Here is a 24,582-nt window from a genome sequence, read left to right on the forward strand (position 1 = left end):
AAGTCAGCTATCTCACTGCCGCTTTCAGCGGTACCTCTATCCCTTACCAGAGCTAAGGGATCCATAACAATATATATATTATTTATGTATTATTCCTTAGGTTATATCGAGCTTTAGGTTACCGGGGATTTATAGCGACTTATGCGTAATAAGCTTATATATAGATATTATCCGCATTATTAATATCTTATTTTTCCCTTGCTAACTAGATATACTTATCCTTTTCTTCTTTCTAGTAATATAAGCCTATTTCTTCTTTAATAGTAATTTTATAATCTTTCTCTTATTTAGTTTCTTCGGGGTTGCATCGTAGTCGCTAGGCATATATAGCATCTAGCTTTTATTATGCCTATACTCCTATAGCGTAGTTAGGGTCCTTATAGTGCTAGTTAAGGCGCTTTAGGGGTTCTTTTTATTTATATACCGCGTTATATTCTTAAGATATTTTAACTTAATATTATAGGTAAAGCGTCTTATTATATTGCGTGGGATTGTCTTATTAGTAGTCCCTTTTATAGATAATAGAAGGTATATTAGTGCTGTATATATAATTAATAACTTAATCTTTATAGCTGAATCCTCTTATAGTGGCTTTATTAAAGTCTATTTATTCCTAGGGGGTTAGAGGTAGTAGCATTTAGCTAACTTTTACCTTAGTAGCTTTCTTTTATTATATGACCGTGATAGTTTTTATATTTAGGTCCCTATTAGGCCCGTTAGTTAGTTCTGGTAGTGGCTTCTATCCTAACCTGTCTATGAGGTAGAGCTATCTTATTTTTAAGGGTTTTATTATGGTATGCTATAGTTTTAGCTAGGGATAGTTATTATGCTTAAATTATTCCTTAGTGAGGTATATTTAGTCGTGGGGCATAATAACTTCTCCTAATTCTAGGCCGGTATTATTATACCTGGTCTAGGCTATGCTAAGTATTTTAGTTATATATAAAGCTATCTATAGTTTATTATTAGCTTATATAAATCTTATTTACTTTTTGCCTTTAGGAAGTTATTATTATTATAGCTAGTAATATCTTTCCTTAATATTATATTACTTTTTATAGTAAATCTTCTTAATATAATTTATCTTATAGTAGTATTAGTATTTAAGTCTATAGTAATTATATTTCTTTTATTAGGTTATTTTAAGTTTTATAGGTCTTATATAGGTTTTATAGGATATATTAGTTTATTAGTATTATCTTTAATTAATATTAAATTAAGGTCTCTAATAATTCCCCTTACTATTACGGGGGCTCTAGAGTTTCTTCTAAGAGAACTATTAGTTATTGATCTTAATTACTCGGCTAATATAATTAATAAGGTTATTAGGTCGGTCTTCTTTATAGAGTTCGGCTTATATATCTTTCTTAAGTCTATTAAAGAAGAGTAATATAAGTAATTACTAATTTTATCTTAGCTTTAAGGCGAGTTAGAGATACTTTATGCTATATTCTAAGGTAAATTAAGTTTAATTAAGTGCCTTAATTTCTCGTTCCGCTTATGCCTTCTCGTTAATAGTTCTAAAGGCCTACTATAGGGCGGCTTTGAATTTAATATAGTCGGCATAGAGTTCGCGGGTATAGAAGGAGAGTTAGGCGAAAGGAGTATTAAGGTATTCCTTTATGCTAGGTTTAAATTATATAGTAGTATGCTTAATAAGTCATCTTATAGTATATTAGATATAGCTAGACTCCTATTTAAACTAAGTTAAGTAGTATACTATAAAAGCGCGTAACTATATAAGGAAGGTAAGTAATTTATATACGGTATTATTAAACTTCTCTAGTAGTTCTAGCTTTAGGATTTCTCTAATATCCTTGCCCTTTATAGCTATAATAGCTATATTATTAATAAGCTAGATATTATCTTAGTATTATTAGTTTTAGACTTCCTAATTAGCGGCTATGCGATTAATAAGTCCCCTGAGCTTATCTATTTTAGTGGTTATTGCTATGACCTAAGCTTAGAGCTATTTAATTTCTTTATCGTCGTTATTTATTTCTTCGTTACTATTAGGATTAGCCTAAGCTAATACGATAAGAATAGGTAGATAATTAGTAGGTAGGACCTGCTAGTGGTTAGTACTAGGAGTAGCCTAAGTAGCTATTATATTTGATATTATTTAAGGTAACGCGAGTAATTTAATAAATAAGAGTTATTAATATATAATAAGAGGGTAATTCCTAAGGGATAAACCGGTTATATTAGTTTATATTAATACTAGATTATATTATATAGCCTTAAAGGGTAATATAATATTATATCTAGTAATATACTTAAAGGTATTAAGTATAACTAAGTTATATTAATAGCTAAGGTAATTAATATATAAGAAAGTATAATAAGTATATTCTATATATTATTTAATCTTCTAAGTTAAATATAGTTGAGTTAAGTCGAGTCGTCGGTATTTAATTTATATCATCGAGAGAAATTAAATTAATTTTATTTAACTTATATACTTTCCTTCCTTATGATTAGCTACCGTAGTGGGGTCGGTTTCTTACCTAGCGTTACCGCCTTCGACTATATTATAGCCGTGATAATTAAGTCCTTGCTTTTATTAAGGTAGAGTGGCTCAGATATAAAGGCCTTCTCTTCCTTTTTTTTTTATATACCTCGATTATGGCTTTGAGAAGTTGTCCTCTTGATTGAGGAGCGGAGAGCTGTTTCGTAATATTAGCCGCTATCCTTAAAGGATCGGAGTATCTAAGTCGGCTGGGGCCTGGTTCTGTCGGAATGCCTCTAGAGCGTCCTTAATAATAATAGATTTGTGATTTTATAATTAGATTAGAAGTTATTATGTTGCTCTTTATATATGTTAGTTTGCTCTTGCTAGACCCTAGAATCCTATAAAGCCATAGAATAGAGGAAATGCTTTTGTTTTTCTAATGTAAAAAAGTTAGGTCGCGTAGAAGCTACTTCCCTATGCCCTTTAAGACCTTAATTTTCGCCTATATATAGTGTTTTTTATAAGGCTTATCTGAGATCTAATGCAGAATCTTATTTCTTTGTTCCCCTAGATGAGTTAGTAGTAGCGATTATTCTGGACCGGAGACTTAATAGAGTTGATCTGTGATATCGTGTAGTGCTTTATTCTAGCGCTTTACGCAGGTATTAAAGTCCTTTACTATCCGCTTAAGCTCGGCATGGCTTTCTAGCTAGTCTTTATAGTATAAGCATAACACTTTATTGATGTAAATAGTTACTAACCTTGTAAGCCGAAGTTAGGGGCATAATAGTCCACATATATCTGGGCTTTATTAATAGCGATTAACTCCAAGTTAGACGAGGCAAGGACTCCATGTTTAATAATACGCTTTGACCTGGTTAGCAACTATATGACGAGTATGCGCCAACTCACCGAAACTGTTCTGCCCGTAGTATAACCTTGCTATGGCGAGATAGGTCAGGATGCTTCCGTATAACTTGACTAACGCATAGCTCAGCTCTTCTGCGGTTTGCGACCGGAACCATATAGTGGTCGAGGGAGATGCGCATGTTTGAACACGAAATACCCAGCAGACGAGCGGGGCGCGGTGCACACAAGGTGACCGGTCAGGGTGTCAGTGGCATACTGGTGCAGAGGGGGTGGTTCAGATCCCAATCACATTGAGCATCCGTATACGCTAGCACTCGTTCAGTCGCCTGGCATTTCAGCGACGCTGATCACCTTGCTATGCTTTCTTTTGCATAGCCACCTTCACACAAACCTACGCCAATAATACTCGCAGATTCAAGCGTTGACAGAAGTTGTGCTGTTCCAAGGATTTGATTGGTGTTGGCGTGAATATCCACGGCACGGCCCGCGTCTAGATTCGGACACTAAGCGCTTGGAGCAGGCCCGTCAGCGGTTTCAAGGCTCTCTTTCCTCCCCGGAGTTCTCGCGCCCCGGTTTATCCCAGCTCTGGCTTCTTCAAACGCGACTGGTCCCTGTCCGTGACAGCTCCTGAAGTTCGCGGAAGACTCATCCAGTCAATCGCCTCGGTCAAGCGCCCTGCGACCCTTCCGAGTCGGCCTTTTAGACCACCCGCAGACACCTTGATTTTATCACAGACGAGGCTTCCGACAAACCCATGGCTACCCGGTCTCAACGGCTGCCCTACGCCTGTTCCCATCTGCAGATAGCAAACCAGGGAACGGTCTCTCCCCCGTCTTCTCTCCCTTTCCACAGTCTAATCCTCGCAACTCATCATCTCGCCCAAGATTGTGATCTTGCCTTTGTGCCGGCAACTCTCACCACGATGTGCTCACCTTGAAAGCCGTTCGCGCAATTGCCCGCTCGGCTCGTCAGATTTGCTCGTCGTTGTAACACTGTCAGACCTCGCATAGAGGCCAATCAAGCCGTGTCTTTACCAGCGGAGCCGCCGGGCGAGCGGTTGCTTATATCCGTAACCCATTGTCGGGTGGCCTGAGAAGGCTGAGGCGTTATGCAGTATTACAATGCGTTGGATATGTAATTTGCTATATGTAATAGCAGAGGTTATTTATTTAGTTCAGTCAATACCTCACACGGGGACGACAGGGATACCCCGCCCACCAGTTCTTCTCGAGGACGTCCACCATAAGGAGCTCCATAGCCTCTCGCGCTCTCGTGGCAATAAGTTGCGCCAAACCAAAGTTTAGCAATCGACTCGGGCAGCGTCCCAAGACACGTGCTGTCTTAATACCGTCAGGCCGACCTGACCAGGATCGGCTTCCTGGACTCGCGACCGCCTGCGCCGCGCCCTCTTACTATGGAAAGTCTTGAGCACGCGGGAGAGGAGTCTATGGAAGATGTCTTCCTCCAAGACGACCTCAGACCAACCATCGCAGAGCACGCGACACAATGCCGGTCTCTTTTCCACAAATATCTAGTTATGCCTGAAATATTGGAAGACCCTACTATCATGGACGACCAGTTGGCACGCTTCACATTGTGGACATCCAACATGGACGTTTGGGGGCCTCTCAATGTGTCGTTGGACTACAGACTCCGATTTAGTCCCACCGCTGCGGATATTATACATCAGCTCCTGGATATCATTTGCGACACCTTGTTGTCTTGTGAGTAGCACCGCCTTTGAATGGATTGAGTATCAAGGCTAAGAGAGTCTTGACAACAGTGAAACCAATCGATGAACGCCCACCACATATTACGAGCAGGAAGAGACAGCGCATCTCAGTCCAAGGCAGTTCAGAAGTCACGAGGAGATCCGACTACGACACCAGTGATTCGGAGAGCGATGTCGATCCGGCAGAGGAAAACATCCTGAAGGTGACGGAGACGATTGGCGGAACAATAACGCGGCTCTTCCGTCTATCCAACGCTGTTCGAAGGTCCGCCAAAGCCAACCGCGCCCGCAAGATCGAGAGTTACAACGACAAAGACGCGAACAAGGCCATAGACGAGCTGCGTCTCTACACAAGGTGTTATATTGAGTTCCGGTTCCCAGAGGCGCCAGAGGCGCTCCGCTCGGCATTGGTAGAGGCCAACGCGTGGCGACTTCGACGGTTATATTATCAACGGTCCCATCGGAGACGCATCGACATGAGCATTCAGAGCCCGCCAACCGCTCCGTCCGTTGCTGTACTCCCCAAGATGACGGGCAGCGCGCCGGCTGTGCGGTTTGCGCCGAGCCCGCTGCCAAAGCCTGATACGAACAACGCGCTTGTCCGTTCGCCAGCACCAGTGACAAATGCGACTACTGCTCGACAAACCGCCGTTGCGGCCTTGTACGCCAAATCCACGACCGAAGTCCCCCGCGCAAAATCTGTACTCGTGAACAACAAATTGTCGTTCCCTCCCATACCACCAAATGGGCAGTGTATTTACTGCGGCGTCATCATTGAGTTCAAAAAGACTGCGAGGTCCCTGCTGTGGCAGTAAGTAGATTATTTTCTCTGCCTGGGCTCTCGAGTACCTTGTAATGGACTCACTCTACTTTGACGCAGTAGTCCCCTCTCCTTCGACGGAGTAGACCTCTCTACTTCGACGCAGTAGAGAGGGCCAACACAAGTGCTCGGATCCTTAGGCATTCCTATCATATCGTAAGAACGCGTGACTAATGTACACCAGAAATCATGTTATCGGAGACCTAGAGCCTTTCATATGTGTCTTTTCACAGTGCCAAGGGGGAGGTCACCATGGGGGAACCGGTCCGATGACGTTCGAAACGTCAAAGGCCTGGTCCAACCACATGCGGACAGCTCACGGGTATGCATGGGAGTGCAGAGCCCCATCTCACGATCCAATCGTCTTTGAACAAGAGATACATTACCAGGAGCATTCCGTAACGGAGCACGGAGTGCCTGAAGCCCACGTCGGGACGCTTTCCCGGGCGGCGCGGAGGCCAGTCCTCGACAAGGTCCTGAATTGTCCGTTTGGCGACGATTTCCAACCCCCGGGTAAGGTCGAATCCAGCGCTGTCTTCTCGAGCGAAGCTCTCCAGTCGCACGTCGCCGGCCATATGAAGGAAATCGCTCTGCTTGCACTGCAAAAACTTCCCAGCGACGATGATGAGAACGCCGAGAACGTCGAGAGCGACCAACCGTTAGAAGACGATGGGCCAACCGGGGTTGTCGGAGTTGCACGCCAATCCATGTATAGTATTCTGGAAGACGAGGACCTTGATTTCCAAGACGATGACACTGGTGATGCAGACGACAATCCTGAACGCCACGAGGAGGAAATAAGTGCACGGGTGACTGAACTCGACTTGGAGGACAAAGACGAATTGGGGATGACGAAACTTCACCACGCGGTACGAGCCGGTGATCTGGACTTGGTTGAGTCTGTGATCCAGAGCGGCGCAAGTGTTGATTGTAAGGACGCAAATGGCTCAACGCCTCTGCATTACGCTGCGAAGAGGGGGCTGGTCAAATGCGTGGCAGTCTTGGTTCAGCATGGTGCAGACATACGAATCACTGACAACTCTGGGTTCAGCCCATTTCTCTGGGCTGTCGTTGCTGGGCAAGAAGATGCCGCCGCTGAGCTGCTATCGATGGGCGCTGATGCCAATTCATCGAGCGCGGATGGACGTTCTGCACTCGCCTGGGCAGCCAGTCTGGGACGGGTTTCAACTGCTCAAATGCTTCTGGATCGGGGTGCCAGTGTGCACGATGCCCAAAATACGCAGCAGACTACGCCTTTGGAAGAAGCGGCAGCTTCCGGAAGCCTTCCCATTGTCGAATTACTCATCCGCCGTGGTGCGGATCCCAACTATCGTGATCGCGATGTATGGTCGGCGATACATTGGGCAGCAGAGGAGGGCCATGAGGAGATCGTAAGTTTCTTGCTGGATCATGGGGCCAATCCCAATGCTGTCAGCTCTTACGGTACGTCACCATTGCACTGCGCTGCAAATGGGGGGCACCTTTTCATTGTGAACTCGCTCCTCAAGAGGGGGGAAGTCGATCCGCTCAAGTCAACATGCCACGGCTGGACCGCGCTACATCATGCCGCCTTCATGGGGCACTCCCGTGTCGTTGATCTCCTCCTTCAGGACGACCGCGTACGATCTACCGCTTCTTTGCAGGACAACCACGGCTGGTCCGTTCTTCATTTGGCCGTTCACAGTCGAGATCTAGCCACCGTCCGTATCTTGCTCGACAAATCCATCATTGAAGACCCTCAGGCCCTAGTAGACGAAAGCGGCCTCACTGCAGAAGAATGGCTGGGTCGCGGACCAACGAGTCATTCCCAGAAGGCCATCAACAACCTGGCGTTCAGCAAGTCGCGTTGTTGCCAAGCCGTCACAGAACTTCGCGATGCTGTGGCCATTGGCAACGCCCACTTGATCAGATTTCTGTTGAAATCGGGCCACTACATCAATGGCATGAACTCTGGAAAGAGGACTGCGCTCTATTACGCTGCAAAGAAGAGTATGCACTCCATCATGGATCTGCTTCTTGGCTCCGGTGCCGATCCCAACATCCTTCCAACGGGGCGGAAGAGCTGGGAAGAATTCATTTCGCATGACGACGTTTTGCAGCGGCTCAAACTAGCAGGATACCGGAAACGAGATACCGACCCAGAGGTGGAACGCCAGATTCGTCGGGCATTAAGAGAGCGAAGCCAGCCACCTGAGCAGCCCATACCGCACTCGCCCGAAGCAGACAAGTCGCCTTTGTTTGAGCCAAACAACTTTCAAATCCGTAGGCCGGATGGACCTTCGTCACCTGTTCCAGTTTCGCCAACGCCGCCTTCTCTGGATCATGTCGCTTCCAATAAACTACCACTCTCGCCAATGCCCACAAACCAAAAAAGCGATAACAAGCGCAAGGCTAGATCAGGCCGGACGGATTGGTTCAGACGGCTCTGGGGTGGAAGATAGTGACCTCGGTCTCCAAGGCGAGTGTGAGGAGCGACAGAACAGCCGTGAGTTGTAATGGCCGGATCGAGCTATGAATCCAATGTTGTGATGAGCTCCGTGTCCGTATTTTTGTGAATAGCAGTGCAGTAGCTAGTCATCCTGAGCCCCAGCGCCGTTGGAAATGGCAGCGCTTTCGAGTCGCCTATATTATAACATTTATTTAATGATCCACTAGGTTAACGCTCGCACGACAATATAGCTCGCTAGGTAAACAACCTGTCGTAATGTGAAAGAATTGTTAAATTAAACACTAAGGGGGAGGCTAGGAGGGCACTAGCAGCCGGCAAGGCACATGCTGATCCTCTTGGATCTCTCCGGAGAAGAACCCCATAACGTCAAAACAACAAAACGGACCACTGACACACTGCCACGCCCTTAATTCCAAGCGTTCCCAACCATTGCTGACGAATCTTGGTCCCTGGAGTGAATATTCTCTCCTTCGTTCTAAATGTCAACATTCCTGGCTCCCAAAAGCACTATGCTGCCAGAATCTCCAACAGCGCTACCTAGGTTGGAAGGTCGCCGCTCGTCCCGGTGGTTACAGGCTCTACAAAAGGTAGTAACTCAAGAGGCAGAGCAGGTAAGATTTGAGTAAGCATAGTCGAAGGCTTCCAGATACCCTATCATCTGGATAACAGCGGCGGAGACCACCAGGATGTGCATGAATGAGTGGGAGCTGCACATGTCGAATTTTCCAGGCCACCAACTTTCAGGGAACCTCATCTTTCGAATCACGTGTATTAGGATCAATTTTCCTCCTGTATGGGCAAGATGGGAGACTTACTGCATAAAGCGCGGTTCCAGATAGAAGGCAGCCTATCTTTGCCACCATAGTATAGGTGAAGGCTTTTTTGTTCATCAGGTCTAGCCCGAATACATCGAGTCCATGAATCAAAGGCGCCACAACGGACGCGCCAGTCGCCACGAACGCTGCTGTTCGCATGGAGCGATACTTGTGGCTCTGGAGCTTGGGATGGATGTTCGTGATGATGGTAAATGCCCCGAAAACCCCAATCTATTGATCGATGAAGACAGTGTTAGATCTGATTACCAGTCCTGGGACAGAAAAAGTCGAGCATATAGAGATCAACTAACCATAGACCAATAAATATTGCGTAGCGTAGTCTCACACCAAAAGATTATGTATACTCCCAAGACAATGTCACCGACTATGAAGATCCCGATACCAAGCATATCTAGTCGGTGGCAGAAATGGTCCACGTCGTAAGAGTGGTTCATCAAAGTATGATAAAGAGCCGAAAATGCGTAGCAAATGGTCGCCGTAAGCATGAAGAATGAGAAAGCAATGAAATCGGTGCTAGTGACTCTGGAATATTTGCCAGCAAGGTACTGCAAGATGTACCACTCGCCGAAGAGGAAGACAACGGCCGGAATGAGATGGGAATAGATGTTGACCGTCTCGTTGTGGAGATACCGCCAACTGCGGAACGAGGCGCGAGCCGAGCCCGATATGGGCCGGTAGCCGTGAAGAATCCACTGATTGTTGTCGTGTTGAAACCATTCCGGCATCTCATCGAACGAGAGAAGATCCGGGCGTCCTGCGTCGTCTTCCATTCCCCGCCCTTTGCGCGCCTCTGGCTCCTTGGTCGGAACTCGGAGACGGGGAGCGGACGCCATTTACTGTCGCGCCTGGTGATGTGTAATGTGTGAAGGCCGGAATTTGAGAGTGAGTAAGAATGGAATCGAAGAAATGCGTTTCCTCTTTGCTTGGTAGCTTTTTTGTGTCTTGCGAAGTTGCGGCTCTTTTCCTCGGTTGGGCAGTGCTGTGAACAAGTCAGCGAGTACGCTCTCCACTTGAAATACCCTTATTGGTTAATAGGAGATGTTTGCTTTTGCGTTTGACTTGCTTTGATTTGATTTGACTTGTTGTTTTTGTTGGGTTGCTCCGAGGCCTCCGCCCCCTGGCCTTGTGTAGCCTTTTGAACCAGTTTTGACTTGTTGATAGCGCTGGGGTTGGGCTTTCTAAGCGCCAGCCTCGTTGAGCTGAACATCCTGTTTCAAATAACTCGACGTGGTTGGTTCCTGCTTGTTCCATCACCGGCCCCATGCGTCTCAAGCATGCAGTCAGCATTGAGGGGTCAGCGATACGCGTGCTTGGCAACGATAATGGACCCGTGCCCTAGCTACTAACGACGGGTACTAACGACGGGCACTAACGACGGGCACTAACGACGGGCACTAACGACGGGCTGGCAACGATGCGAACGGCCTAAAAAGTCGCGACTCTGTCGCGCAATGGACGGACCTACCGTTCAGGCAGCTTCACGCACCGGGCTAACACAACGCATCGGCACCGACGCTCCCAGAGTCTCTCGTTTCTTGACCTGCGCTCTGGCTGGAGATGGCGTCCCGTGAAGACTACGCAGTTGGGTGGGTCTGCCGTTTGCCTGTCGAGGTGGCCGCAGCCAAAGCAGCGCTCGATCGTGTCCATGACAATCTACCCACGGATCAGGATCCAGACGGCAACAACAACTACATTCTCGGGAATCTTCAGCACCACAATGTCGTTGTGGCATATCCAAAGGTGCACGGCAAATCGTCACTGGCCGACGTGACCGCACAGTTGCATGCAAGCTACCCATCTGTCCGATTCAATCTGATGGTAGGCATCGCGGGAGGAGTGCCCGACACGAAGGATGATGTTCGTCTCGGTGATGTTGTTGTCAGCAAGTTGTCAGCTGGGTGGTCGGGTGTCCTCGAGTACGACGTGAACGGGGAACGAGCGAAAGATCAGATTGCTCTCGGCAAACCGTTGGATCAGCCGACACTTTTGCTTCTCACAGCTATGGGGAAGGCCCAGACAGCCGCCATCTTTGAAGAAAGCAAGATGCCCCGCTATATCTCCGAGATCGTGCAGAAAGATCCAGTCACCTTTGCCCACCCTGGCCCAGAACAAGACATCCTCTTCGACGCAAATTATGATCATGCAACCAATGGATCTGAAAAAGGTGGATGCAGTCATTGCGACCCGGATAAGATCCGATCAAGGCAGCCGCGTGAAGTACAGGATCCCGTTGTTCATTATGGCTCAATTGCCTCCACCCGTCATTTGACGCGCAACGGAGCAGGACGGGACCAGTTCGCACGCAAGCATGATATTCTCTGCTTCGAGAAAGAGGCAACTGGGTTGAGGGATGCCGCTCAGTACCTGGTCATTCGAGGAATTAGCGACTACGCAGACTCGCACAGCTTAGATATCTGGCATGCCTGGGCTGCAGCGACCGCAGCAGCATACGCAAGAGAGGTCCTGTCATTCGTGCCCGCCGCCTCCAAGACGATACCTTTGGCCGCAAACGCGTATGCCGAGGCCGCGCCCGTTCTTGACGCCTTACTCCTGACAAGACCGGACGTTGATCGGAAGTCCCTCATTGCACTGAAGGGACGCAGGGTTGATGGAACCTGCGAGTGGGTTACGAAGCATCACCATTATCAAGAGTGGCTGGCAGATACGAGCCAACAACTCCTCTGGATCTCAGGTGGCCCTGGAAAAGGAAAGACAATGCTCGCGATTTATATCACCGAGGTGCTACAACCACTGGTTGACGCTGGTGACAATGTTCTCCTCTATTACTTCTGCAGTAATCGGGACAAGAATCGGAACACGGCATTGACCATATTGAGAGGCATCCTGCATCAATGGATCGGCCTCCAGCCCCACCTGGCCAAAGAAGTCAAGAACTCATTCGAGGGGGCGGATACGACCAAGTACACAATTTCCAGTTTTGTCGCGCTGTGGAGGGTTTTCCTGACTCTGCTCCAGCAGACCACATCTTCTCAGGTAGTCTGTGTCCTCGATGGTCTCGACGAGTGCGAGAAGGAATCGCTCAGACAGCTTCTAGATGCCGTTGGAAGCTACTTGTCCAAGTCTGGGGAAGGGGCAAAGCCACGACTGAAGCTCATTATTCTCTCCCGACCTCAGCCGTCTGTGTTGGAGAGCAAACTCGGTCACTATCCGCAAATTCAGTTGGACGCCTCCGACACGGAAACTACGCATGATGTCGAGAGATACATCTTTGCCAAAGTCACCGAACTGGCATCCGAGCAAGACCTTTCCGAAGAGATGGTCGCGCAGGTTCAGCAGACCCTGCTAGCTGGAGCCGATGGTACCTTTCTGTGGGTTGCATTCGTTGCCAATGAGCTTCAGGGCCGGAGTTGGAGCAAGATTGATGAAGTGCTCCGCCAAATTCCCAAAGGCCTGAGTGGGATTTATCAGCGGCTTCTTCGGCAGGTCGACGACAAGGAAGCTTTGGTCCCCATTCTTCAATGGGTTGTTCTCGCTGCCCGGCCCCTCACACTGGAAGAATTGGCCGTGGCCGCTGGAGTCGAGGCGGCTGGTACTATTCCAGCAACACAAGTGACCCGGAGGCGGCTTAGGGTCGGCGGGTTGCTCGTCAAGGTCGAAGGAGACGTCGTCAATCTGGTTCACGAATCGGCGAAAGAATTCTTCCAGAGCGATCAAGTCAACATCCAAGGGATCGACATGTTCCATATGGGCCAGGAAACCCACAGGAAACTCATGCAGACTTGTTTGGCTCACGTAGAACGCGGGTACGGAAATTCCAGCACGCCCGGCCAGGATCCCTTCCTATCTTACGCCAGCCAGTACTGGCCGGTGCATTTCCACCACGCCATTCATGTGATCGATTCAGCGACAGAATTCTCGCGTCCATTCTTTCGAGTGGACTCTCCCATCCGGACAGGATGGTGGAAAGTCTACTGGGAGCAGGAGAAGAACGGCGGCAGCCCGCCCACCTTCACTCTCTTGCATCTGGCGGCATACTTTGGAAACGTACCCTGGGCCAAAATGTTACTCGGCACACATGCCCGCCTCATTTCGCGGAAGGACAATTACGGCCGGACACCTTTGTACTGGGCAGTCAACAGAGGTCACCGAGAAATGGTGGAGCTCCTGCTTGAACATGGGGCACGTGTGAACTTCAAGGATCGAAGCATGTTAACTGCTTTACACATAGCAGTAATCGGTCAACACAGAGACGTTGTGTCGGTACTGCTCGAGCACGGTGCCCGCATCGAGGCCAAGGGGGAGACTGGCGACACGGACACCCCATTGGTGCGAGCCATTTTGGGGAACTCGAGGGAAATCACGGAGGAACTGCTCAAGCAAGGAGCGCGCGTGGATAAGTTGTCATCGTTTCTGGGAGTTGCTTCTCTGAGGCCGCCTACGGCTCCATTGGATGAACGGGTGACAGAGCTACTTGGGCTCCAGGAGCAGGTCCTGAATGCGCGCTTCAAGCATACGACGCGAGATGTGGACCTGGTCACGAAGGGACTGGTCCTATCCATCCGCATTCCTCTGGTCCTTGAATTGATGACCCTCTATTTCAAGTACATGGCATTGAACCGCATGGACAGTCTGCCTGTCCTGCGGGAGCTGATCCAGGAGAACAAGATGAAGCAAATGCGGGCATGGGCAAAACCGTACCATGTGTTCCTCGCGGGGCTGGTGTATGCTAAGAGTGCAAGGAAGCTCCAGGCCATGGGCGACCTGCCGACATATTGCTTGCAGAGGGTCACACCCGGAGATATGCAGGCACTGGTGGTCATCATGACCTTCACCGGCATGGAGACGAAATCCACAGCTGTCCAAGAAGGATGGAAGCCAGGAGACGACATCACATCTGCGGCAATCGCAGACTGGGCCGCCATCGCCTACGAGAGGGACTCTCTAGAGTACTTCCACCTCGGCATCAGAGAATTCCTGATCGATTTCGATGGTTGTATCCGGAATGAGAACCGGGAAGAGAACGTGCTCCGAACGACCCTACTCATGACGGTCCACTTCGCCATGCTCGACAAACAGAAACCAGGGCCGATCGAGTACATATCCCGGGTCACCGCTGAGTTCTTTGAAGGATACATCGGCAGCGTTTACGAGGTTGGGTTGTTCAGCGACGCGAACCAGGCGTACGCAAAGAAGCTGCGCGTCGCCAGCGACAGCCGAGACTCTGCCTTGTTGCGTCACATCCTGAACACCATTTTCCAGTGCGCCCAGCAGGCCAAAGAGAATGGACAGGACCGCTTTCTCAACATACCCTCGGCCGCATGCTTGATCCTCTGCCAGGAGAACGCCGCCGCCCACCGGTGGCTCATTGGTGAGGCCATCCCGGAGGAGATGGCGGCATTGATAGCCCAGCAGCCTCCGGGAGCGCTGCAGAAGCGGGCTTGCAAGGCTCTGATAGAGTGCCTGATCATTGGGAAGCAGTACGGTTTGAGCGCGGAGAAACAAAGCGTCGAGAAGCATCTGCGGTCCTTGCCGGAGGTTGAACACATGATGAATCGCATACTGGGTGTATGAAGGATTGCGCGATGCGCACTCAGGATCCTGTAATCGCGCACAAATTCACAATTTGGCGTACTAACTATGGACAGAATTGATGTATTTGCGGTGCGGCTCTCTGGTTGTACCTACCTACTATTGGAGGTGGTGATGGCAGAGATGATCGATTTGCTGAGAATGTGAGGCGTGTCCTGTCCTGTGTTTCTTTATACTTCGAGAGCTGGAGTGTTGAAGAATAATTCAACCTCATAGAGGTAGAGTGTGAAGGGTGGACCTCCGCCGGCGCCTTTGAGTGCTGCAGTCGATTCTCCGACAGGTCTGTCGCCCATGATTTCCTCCCAGGCAGCTGAAGGGCCCTCCCCCGTCCACCGCGGAGGAAGGACACGCCGTGTTTTGGGGGGAGGGGGGCAGACACAGCCCGTCAAGGCTTGGTCAGGGGCTCGAAGAAGGGGGTGGGGGTAGACTTCTGAGCAACCCAACGGAAATAACACAGCCAAAATACAACTGAGCCTGGACCCAAGATTCAAGACTAGCCACTATAGTTTACAACCGCCAAAAGATGCCGCCGCGATAACCTCAACAAGGCCTCTTCTAAGATGGATAAAAGGCACCATCTCTCCGCTGTGGGGATGAAGGAGGAAAGCTTGTATAAACAGCCCGTCAAGGCAGACACAGCCCGACAAGGCTGCCATGGTCAGCGGCAACCCCTCAACGGGATATGCGCCCAGGCGGGCAGCTGTGACGGGGTCCTGAGGATCTGGGAGTGAGCGTAGCACAGCCTGATCCGGGACAGACCAGTATATAGCACCTAGGTGATCTGCCAATGTTCGTCCGGCCAACGTTACGTTGGACAAGTATTCGGTTGCAATCCTCAAATCCATCATTTTAAATGCGCAATCAATCATGGACGACGACGACACCGATGCCCCAAGCCTGTTGCAATCCGTGCTTGCACTATTCTCTGGAAATCGACCGCAAAGGTCGGCAAAGCCGGCGTCACTGCAATCACGGAAGCGCCAGGCCTGGCTTCGCGCGGATTCATTTATGCAGCGTGATGATGTTCGCGAAGCCGACCCAGCGAGCGTCAAAAGGACTCTGCGCGCATTCGAACATCTTGTTCAGGACGACCCTCATCGAGAGATGGATTTCGTACGTCTTTCGGCCTGTTGACCCCCTCACTTCCTGCCTGTTAACGATAGTCGCCCGAGCAGAATTTCGAACAAGATGGAAACGAGCGGTTTCCGAATCTTCGCCGCATGGTCGAGAATCCAAGTCGCGATCCGCATGCCGACCTAGGTGCAGCCATTCGCGTTGGTAAGCGGGGACGGGAGTGCGACGATGCGATACAGGAACTTTCGCAATTGGAGCAAGATAGGAAGAGGCGCCGAGTTCTGCCTCGCGAAGAGCCAACTCGCGAGTCCAGCCTCGACGACCCCGATGCCAACTTTGCCGTGCTGATGAGGAGACATTTGGTGTCCTTGGACAATGCGTTGCGAAGACACTGGGTTTGTGTGTGCCAGAAGTGCTCAGGGCTGAGCGTGAGACTGTCGCTGCCACAACACAAGCAGGGGGCCAACCTCGAGTCTGAGGCCAGTTTCCAAGTCTTCTTCGGCGTACGGTCCGTACCAGCTAGTATTCTGCAGGAGGCCAGAATCACGGTCAAGTAAGCACTCGAAGCATTGTGTGATCAAGCGCCTGGCCTCCCTCTATTCGCTAACACGGACGGTGCAGAGACCTACACAACAGCCTCATCAGGCGCTCATCTGACCCGATACTGAGCAATCAACCCGCCTTTGCCCACCACATACTATGCCAAAGCATCACCGAGTCCATCGGTCAACGAAATTGCTTGCATTTCGCTCTCGAGGATGGAGTGTTTCAGAGACTTCGTCCGCAACAAAAGACATTTGGGAGTGACCGAATGTCAAGCACAGTATCCTTGTCGGCCTTGTTCCAACGCCAGCAAGAACTACCTGGTGGCAAATCGGTGCTGCCATTCAAGGGAAGGGCAGTATTGGCTGCTACCCTGGCTTCAGCTCTTCTTCCCTTTCTGGAGACACCATGGCTGCAGTTCTCCTTCAATCATTCAAAGATACAATTCTTTGAGCCACGGCAGAATGGAGAACTCCCCGACATCACGAAACCATTCCTGGCTCTGGAGCACGTTCCAGTCATGCCAGCCCGCAGTACCACCGACACCGGAGATGCCTCGAAACACATATTTCACCCCAACGCCAGCGTGTTAGCACTGGGCATTCTTTTGTGCGAGCTTCACTTCTGCACACCTGTCGAGCTCATGGCGGAAGAAACACCCGCCGCTGGAGTTCCTGGCGCCAGGAACATCAATGATGATTGCTACACCTGTCTTGATAAGCTTCAGATTCTGGAAGACGACGCTGGCGTCGACTACTACCTCGCCACGAAAGCATGCCTTACTGGGGAGTACTATCCAATCGGGGAGCAAGTTGAGTTTGACGATGTTATTGTCCAGCGGCTCTTCTACCAGAACGTCGTCAAACGACTTGAAAACGTGATCTTCAAGGCATGGGGCATTCGATTAGGGGATCTGGGTTCATCCGACGCTCGAAGCAACGAGTCATGTTGGGGTCCTATCGGTCGGGAGGTTGTCCGCCTCCACGCGGGTCAGGTCGATTCCCAGATGGCAAACGATGCCTCTGCAAGGGGAACCTGGCATCGATCAATGTCTACTGACAGCGCGCCTGTGAGCTATCTCCACTCGGATATGGTGCTACGGCTGTCGGGACAGCCTTCTCCGGGACCACAAGCCCAAGGACACCTTGCCAAGCCTTCAGGGAAGAGCTTGCATTTCTTTGATGCAAGTCTCCATATGGGCCCAGGACCTGAATCAGAGTGGGTTGTTTCCCCATCAACTACAAGTCTCTGTCGTACTAATGACCCGCTAGAAATCCCCTTTCGGAAAGATGGATGGACAATTTACTATCTTCGATCTCTCGCTATGTTAATCCTGTTCTCGATCCTGTCGAACCTGTGCGAATAGCTATTTTGGACTCCGGACTCGACACTACAAACCCCTTCCTGATCGAGGATCAACAACGAGCCAACCCACAAATCAAGGAAGCGCTAAGTTTTGTACATGGAACACAGCCACACGAGATTCGAGACGAGATCGGACACGGCACTCATGCTCTAGGTCTTCTTCTCAAAGTTGCCCCATGCGCTGAGATCTATGTCGCCAGAGTTGCGCGCCGGGAAGCTCTGGACCCTAATACCTTCAATGACATTACAAAGGCGGGATTGATTCCACACCAGAGCAGACCTGTTGGACTAGACTAACGGATTATGCAGGCTATTGATCATGCAGTGAAACAATGGAAAGTGGACATTATATCAATGTCGTTCGGCATCCGTGAATATAACGAGCCCATGAGCAACGCTATAGCCAACGCACTGAATGAGCGGACGCTATTGTTCGCGGCAGCATCGAATGACGGGGCGAACCTTGACAGAGCTTTCCCAGCTCAGTATCCCGGCGTCTTTTGTATACACTCAACCGACGGAAACGGCAACCCCTCCGATTTCAACCCTACAGCAAGTGAAAAGGACGTCAACTACAGTCTACTTGGGCAGCAAGTCTCTTCCCACTGGCCCGCTGGCATGAACGGACACAACCAGCCCGTCAGGTCTCTTTCAGGCACGTCGGTGGCCACACCGATCGCCGCTGGTCTAGCTGCGTCGGTCCTGTCCTTTGTTCGTCGCCAGGATCGGCAAGTTGCTGTAGAAAGTGAAAGACTGGGACAGTGGCTGAAAAGGGACAATTCCATGGACATGGTCTTTAATAGTATGGTCAGACGAAGGCGGGGCCCGGGCTATGACTACATCACGCCTGAGATTCTCTTCGATAGCGGTTCGACAGAGGAGGATGTTTATAGGAAAATCAGGGATATCAAGAGGACCATGTACAGATATCAGAAGTAGCCCTGTACACAGAACAAAATTGCACCTTGTATACTGAACACGGCTCCTCACTTGCGATCCAAGATTCGACAACTAATCAAGCAGGAACGCAATAGACGTTTCCATTCTCGGTCTCATCGGGAACAGCCTCAGCCGTCTCAATACCAGCTCCATCCACGTCCTCAACCAAGACACACTCGTCCTCATCTGCCTTGCCACCAACGGCCATAAAGGCGCCTTTACTGTACTCTTCCAGCTTCATTCTCCGCCCAAACTTGAGCCTCTTGACGCGGAACGCAAACACAAATTCCGCCTCGCGAGTGGACTCGACCGCGTCCTCGTCGGCGCGGGTCCAGTGCCCCTTCGGGCCAAAGGTCGTGCCCAGCGCGGTCACGTCGATGCCGAGATTCCCCTTGACCGTCGTGCTCTGCGAAGTCGAGTACTTGATCTTGGCGCCCTTGACGAGCTTCATGCCCGTGACGAGGAAGAGCGTGTTGACGAGCGCAAACTTTTGCCTGGGCTCCCGCAGCCATGCCTGCACGGCTGGTGCCTTGACAGCTTGCTCGACATATTCTTGGGTAGGCTCGAAAGACAGAGTCGTCATCGTGTCGAAGGCAAAGGTATTCTTCATCTTGTTCGAGTGCTCGACCTCGACCTCGGGACCAAGGGGCAGTCCACCGGTGGCCAGCTGCAAGAATTGTGCGTAGACACCTAGTCCGAGCCCCTTTTCAGCCGAGACAGTCTTCTTCCAGTCCGTCTCCACGATAGGCGGGAATGCATTGGCCACGGCAACAACACTCGCTCTGTTCAGAGGGTATTGCGGTGCTGACGTGGAGCGGATTATAGACCCAAGGCATAGCGGGCCCGTTGGTGGTGGAAAAATGAAATCGCATGTCGGACACAGGAAATATGTCTTGGTGAAGGACATGGCTTCAGCATTCATCGAGTTTACCTCGTCGATACTGAGCTTTCCTGAGTCCTCAGCGAGGAAACAGAGTACATGTTCTGAGGGGCTCGGGTTTTATAGACGCTCCCCGGTGTGTAGTAGTAAGAATCACTGAACAGGCCAAAGGCCTCCTCTCATTTCTTCTGTGAGATCACGCGTCAAGGCCTGTGTATCAACAAGGCGCTCCGCGCAAGCCGCTCACTGGTCCGGGGAATGCGGTTCGGGCGTGAAACGTCTCATCTTCATTCGCCAATTTGTACGAGCACCCAATGGCAGAGAAACGGGACACACCTCGGCCCCTCTTCTCCCTGTGAGAGGCAATGCGGGCGTCGGGCGCAGCTTCGTCAAGTACATAGGGGGAACCGCGGACGGACGAGCAGGCTGTGAAGGTACTTGTTCAAAAGGCTACACAAGGCCAGGGGGCAGAGGCCTCGGAGCAACCCAACAAGAATAACACGGTCAGAACACAACTTGAGGCTGTGAAGGTACAAGGTGGTTCACGAGCGGTGACTTTCTGGCTGGTAGCTGACCGGAGCCGCTCCTGATCACGTGACCCCAGCGGGCGAGTCAGAAACCGGGACCGTCGACAGGAACACATGGATTATAGGGTCAATTCAGCTATCATCCTCGGAGCGGCGCGATCCGAACTTCTAATCATTCAAACCGACCCTCGCTTTCTCGCACGCTTCTAGATCCGGGACCCGTCTCGGCGGAAAGACGCGCTCCCATGCCGCCATGAACCTGACCAACTTGGCCTCCTGATGGGCTGGGGCGATGGCCTGGAGGCCGTATGGTCGTCCGCTACTCTCAATGTACCCTAAAGGAACCGCCGCCATCGGGTATCCTGCATTGGTCAGAACTTGCTTAGTGGAGGAGACGTGTTGCACTCACGCGCTGCCACTGAGACGCCTGCAAAGTAGCTGTCTGAGCAACACACGACGACATCCACACCTTGCTCTGAAGTGACTTTGTCGATTCCTTCCGTAGCCGCCCAACGCTTGCACTCCTCAAGCCACTCCGAAACTTCATCATCCGGCTTCGATTCCGTGACGAGCCCCGAGAGCCCGCCTTGATTTGGGCAGTAGCCTAATGCCACGCGTCAGATATGCTCCGGAGGATCGATTAAGTGCCATACCTTTGTCAAGCTCAACTTCCGCGTGGTCTTCATTGAATTGGAGGATCTCCTCCAAAGTTCTGACCTTGGAGAATTTGAGGGCTTTGAGGTAGCGCTCTATACCATTCTTTCCTTGGCATCCTATTGAAACAAGTCAGTAGGCTAATTATCGCCATCGTCTTTCTCGCTCGAATTCCCTACTAATGATCTTGTCCATCAAATCGTCGACGCTTATGTCACCTATCATGTACTCCTCTGGAGGGATGATGTATGCGTCGACAACCTTGACACCACTCTGTCGCAGCATGTCCTTTGCTTGCTGATACTCTCGGGCCTGTGAAGTATGAGCAAGCTGCATCCCTGATTGACTGGAAAAGAAGCAAAATGCGCCAGTCGCATGTACTTACGGTTTGCTCGAAGTATTTCGGATCGTCAACCTGAGTGCCGGCAGGCAGCCTCCACTTTTCGATGTCAACGAAGCCCACCGAAACATCTTCAAGCTTCATAGATGACACGGACGATGCCAGACTCGTCCCACTATGTGAAGCTAGAAGAGCATCGCAGGCGAGAGCTACATCCAATGCTGATTTGCCAAAAGCGCCTAGCGTGTCAAAGCAAGCAGTCAATTCCATAACCCCAGTCATCGGGATGGAGCCTGGCGTGAGCTTGAGTGCATATAGAGCTGCAACAGCAGCAGGAGATACCATGGACCCAGATGTCTCGGTTCCCACAAAAATTGGGGCAAACCCAGAGGCGACGCCCACTGCAGATCCAGTCGAAGAGCCGGCAGGTGTCTATAGTCAGCGGGTTAATGTAATGAAAGAAACCTTTTTGAAGAGCCTTACAGTTTCACCGCGAGGTTTCTCTCCGATCTTGTAACCAGTAGGGATATACGCAGGTTCGCACATCCCCCCGACCGCGGACCACCCACTCACGCCTCTGTTCACGTCAGTCAGCCCCATGAGAGGGAGCCATAGCCCTAATGCAATCGATCTTACTTCATCCCCACGAACTCCTGTTATACTGTTACCTCGAGGCACATCTTGAGGCCTTATTTGTCCGAAGACTTACCGTCATGTTGGCTTTTCCAAGAATGATGAGGCCGCAGTCGATCAACTGAGAAGTTTCTGTTAGAAGGTATGGACTGATGGAGGGCGTGACGTACATTTTCGACGACTGGGCCATTGCCCGCTGGGCAGGAGTCCCAGAGAGCATAGGATCCAACGGTTGTTGGCATCCCGAGAGACGGGTCAGTAGCAATGTTGTCCTGCCCGAAGCCCGGATTAGCAACGTAACAGGAAGACTAGAGAGGAGAACGAAGTCGATACCTTGAGGAGAATGGGTATTCCGTGAAGAGGACCCTTCACGTCCCCTCGTTGGCGTTCTTCATCGAGCCGAGCAGCCCAGGCGACAAGCTGAAATCTGGGAGGGGTAGAGATGATGGCCCTGCATTTGGCGCCGGTGGTGTTGTGCGCTTCAATATGTGAGAGATACGACTCTACAATCTCCAGGCTGGTGATGGTTCCTGCCTCGAGACGTTTGCGAAGGTCATCCGCCGTAGTCGTCAACACGTCGAACAGTACAGGCTGCTTGTTGGGTGCCATCTTGCTCGAGAAATCCTGGCCTCGCAGAACTCACTGATTGGAGTCTGTTGATATAGAACAGGGACTGAATGTGATTCCTGACCGCAATGACAATTGAGGGGGCGCGTGATGGGAGCGGAAAGCAGGCTTCTCACCGGGCAGGTGTTGCCCAGGTGGCTTGCAGGCTGCATTGGTGGTGGGTGTGGCAATGAGTAATTGGTCACGCCTGATAAATGAGGCATGTACAATCAAGTGATGCCACAATCCTGGACGGCTGGCAGGCTCTCAGGAAGCAACAGTGAGGCTGATGGTGGCTTCTATTTTCTCGGAAACCTCGCAGGGAAGCTACAGCCCTCATTGACCATGGGAACTACGCCAAGGTCAGCAACCCGTGGAAAAGCGGAAACTGCCCTATCACGCCAAGGGCTGGCGACTTGTAGAGGCCGCTGGGTATATGATACACACGATCCGCCAACATCCCGACCTGGGAGACAAGTGATGGGGTACCGTTCCGGGACGCTTTGAAGAACACGGCAGGCCTGAGTGCAGGCAGAATGTCAACCAAGGTATGTTTGCATCGGGATCGCAAACGGATAACGCAAACTGACATCCAATACTAGGTACTCTCACAGGAGCTGCAGTGTGCCGTTTGTGAAGCACTTCTAGGAACCACCAATGGCGATAAAGCAGACTGCGACACCGGAGACATCATGATCTACCTAGGCTACATACATGGACAACTGACACGGAAACATGAGACAGCGTTTTCTCGCCTGTTTCATGCAGATTTCCGAAATGACGCAGCGTTCGCGGAACGAGTATTGTGGACTCTGGCTGAAGTGGCCTCCCTGCTCCAATCCAACGTATCGACACTCATCAACGACGTTGTTAGGGAGCTGGCTGATAGGTCCATTCTCAATGAGACATGCTTTATGACCACTGGCCGACCTGTTCCAAATATATCCTACATGCCCAGGCCCTAGCTAGGAACTGGCGCTGCGCTGCTGAAGAAGGCCATCCTTTCAACGCGCTCACGGACTTCCTTGAGCTTCTGTCTAATGCGGCTTGGTATGCACTGCCTGCGGGAGAGTTGAAGCGGCTAATCTAAAAACAATAGGCATTTTCGCGAAACAGGTGACTTTACCAGTGCAATGGAGCTGGTTGACATTGGTTTGGAAGCGGCCGGGTCCGACCATAAGATCATTACAGCACATCTACTGAACACATCGGGGGTGGTCAAAGAGCTTACATACCAGTACTCTTCATCTCGAAAAGTACTCGAGGAATGTCTCAATATTCGCATAGTGGCACTGGGAAGTGCGCACCTGGAAACCACTGGCGTCAAGATGAACCTGGCATCAATCGTCGCGGCACAAGGTCAGTATGATGTGGCCCTGAAGCTATATCAGCAAGCGGAAGAAGAGAGTATGGGAGTTTCAGCGCAAGACAGGCGACTGGCCTCGTGTCGATACGCGGCTAACTATGGTCGGTGTTTTACACAACTCGGGGAGTTTGCAAACGCACGACTACATCTGAGAAGAAGTCGCGACATCTTGGACTCGGGGAAAGATAATTTACTGTACAAGCGCGCTATCGAGCTGCTTCGGAAACCTCAACCTTGCTGAGAATAAGCTCGAGGACGCGCGGGCTAACTACCAATCCTGCTTGGACGCCTACACTGAGGACATCCTTGAGAAGAACACCCATATGACATGTGGCTGTTATTATAAGCCGTCCTTAACGGAGATGCAGCTTGGGGATCAAGACCGCGCTCTGTGAGTAGATGAATAGCTATGTTGCGATTTGGATTGCCTAACAGAGCCGACAGCGGACATCTCGACGATGCTATGAAGGTGGCCCAGAAGGCAAATTCTCAAGGCTACATTGGCCGGATTCTTATGCTCAAGCTGGAGTTTGCTCGCGAGGACAAATCCCACCGGCCCCATTTGGGCGGCCCCGGAGAGATCCAACTCAAGATCAAAGCCGTCCAAAGCAGCCTGGAGGCTCAGTCGTCTGGTCTGGAGATGCCCCATTCACCTGATAGGTTTTTCGAATACTTTATTCCTTGGCAGGCTCGGTACATATGTTGGGCGATAGCTGTCCCGGGTACTTGGGGCAGTTTTCTCTAGATCCGAGAGACTGTTTTCTTGACGAAATCTTGGGTCCTGTGTGCTTCTGTGAGACTGAATGAGCCTTGCTTGCGAAACCTATTAGCTTGTTTGAGAGTATTAGATGTTGAATTTATTCTGTTTCTTTCGTCTATGCGTTAAATGCTTCCACCTTTTTTTTTATCAATCACCCAGCCCACTTGGACCGCGAGAGTTGATCTT

General features: G+C 50.5%; 6 protein-coding genes across 6 annotated transcripts; 3 read left to right on the plus strand and 3 right to left on the minus strand.

Moving 5' to 3' along the window:
* Positions 1–8,918: 8,918 nt before the first annotated feature.
* On the minus strand, positions 8,919–9,992 carry NECHADRAFT_76108 (uncharacterized protein; the record flags this gene model as incomplete). Its single annotated transcript, XM_003046363.1, has 3 exons — positions 8,919–9,077; positions 9,139–9,369; positions 9,450–9,992. 3 exons carry the CDS (start codon positions 9,990–9,992, stop codon positions 8,919–8,921), a joined length of 933 nt encoding a protein of 310 aa, XP_003046409.1.
* A 724-nt stretch (positions 9,993–10,716) lies between these two features.
* On the plus strand, positions 10,717–14,691 carry NECHADRAFT_76109 (uncharacterized protein; the record flags this gene model as incomplete). The annotated part of the gene is made up of 1 exon (XM_003045801.1): positions 10,717–14,691. The coding sequence occupies one exon, from the start codon at positions 10,717–10,719 to the stop codon at positions 14,689–14,691; it is 3,975 nt and encodes a 1,324-aa protein (XP_003045847.1).
* Positions 14,692–15,576: 885 nt separating this feature from the next.
* Positions 15,577–18,630, plus strand: NECHADRAFT_76110 (uncharacterized protein; the record flags this gene model as incomplete). Its single annotated transcript, XM_003045802.1, has 5 exons — positions 15,577–15,822; positions 15,873–16,336; positions 16,429–17,544; positions 17,598–17,892; positions 18,001–18,630. The coding sequence occupies 5 exons, from the start codon at positions 15,577–15,579 to the stop codon at positions 18,628–18,630; spliced, it is 2,751 nt and encodes a 916-aa protein (XP_003045848.1).
* Positions 18,631–18,706: 76 nt separating this feature from the next.
* Positions 18,707–19,537, minus strand: NECHADRAFT_76111 (uncharacterized protein; the record flags this gene model as incomplete). The annotated part of the gene is made up of 1 exon (XM_003046364.1): positions 18,707–19,537. One exon carries the CDS (start codon positions 19,535–19,537, stop codon positions 18,707–18,709), a length of 831 nt encoding a protein of 276 aa, XP_003046410.1.
* Positions 19,538–20,205: 668 nt separating this feature from the next.
* NECHADRAFT_76112 (uncharacterized protein) lies at positions 20,206–22,273 on the minus strand (the record flags this gene model as incomplete). The annotated part of the gene is made up of 8 exons (XM_003046365.1): positions 20,206–20,399; positions 20,447–20,623; positions 20,691–20,810; positions 20,871–21,003; positions 21,077–21,463; positions 21,741–21,785; positions 21,835–21,936; positions 21,998–22,273. The coding sequence occupies 8 exons, from the start codon at positions 22,271–22,273 to the stop codon at positions 20,206–20,208; spliced, it is 1,434 nt and encodes a 477-aa protein (XP_003046411.1).
* Positions 22,274–22,806: 533 nt separating this feature from the next.
* On the plus strand, positions 22,807–24,381 carry NECHADRAFT_76113 (uncharacterized protein; the record flags this gene model as incomplete). Its single annotated transcript, XM_003045803.1, has 6 exons — positions 22,807–22,818; positions 22,873–23,139; positions 23,229–23,320; positions 23,370–23,633; positions 23,839–24,027; positions 24,072–24,381. 6 exons carry the CDS (start codon positions 22,807–22,809, stop codon positions 24,379–24,381), a joined length of 1,134 nt encoding a protein of 377 aa, XP_003045849.1.
* Between the last annotated feature and the right edge of the window lie 201 nt (positions 24,382–24,582).

This window comes from Fusarium vanettenii, assembly GCF_000151355.1.
Source record: "Fusarium vanettenii 77-13-4 chromosome 2 genomic scaffold NECHAsca_18_chr2_1_0, whole genome shotgun sequence".
Classification (NCBI taxonomy): Eukaryota; Fungi; Ascomycota; class Sordariomycetes; order Hypocreales; family Nectriaceae; genus Fusarium; species Fusarium vanettenii.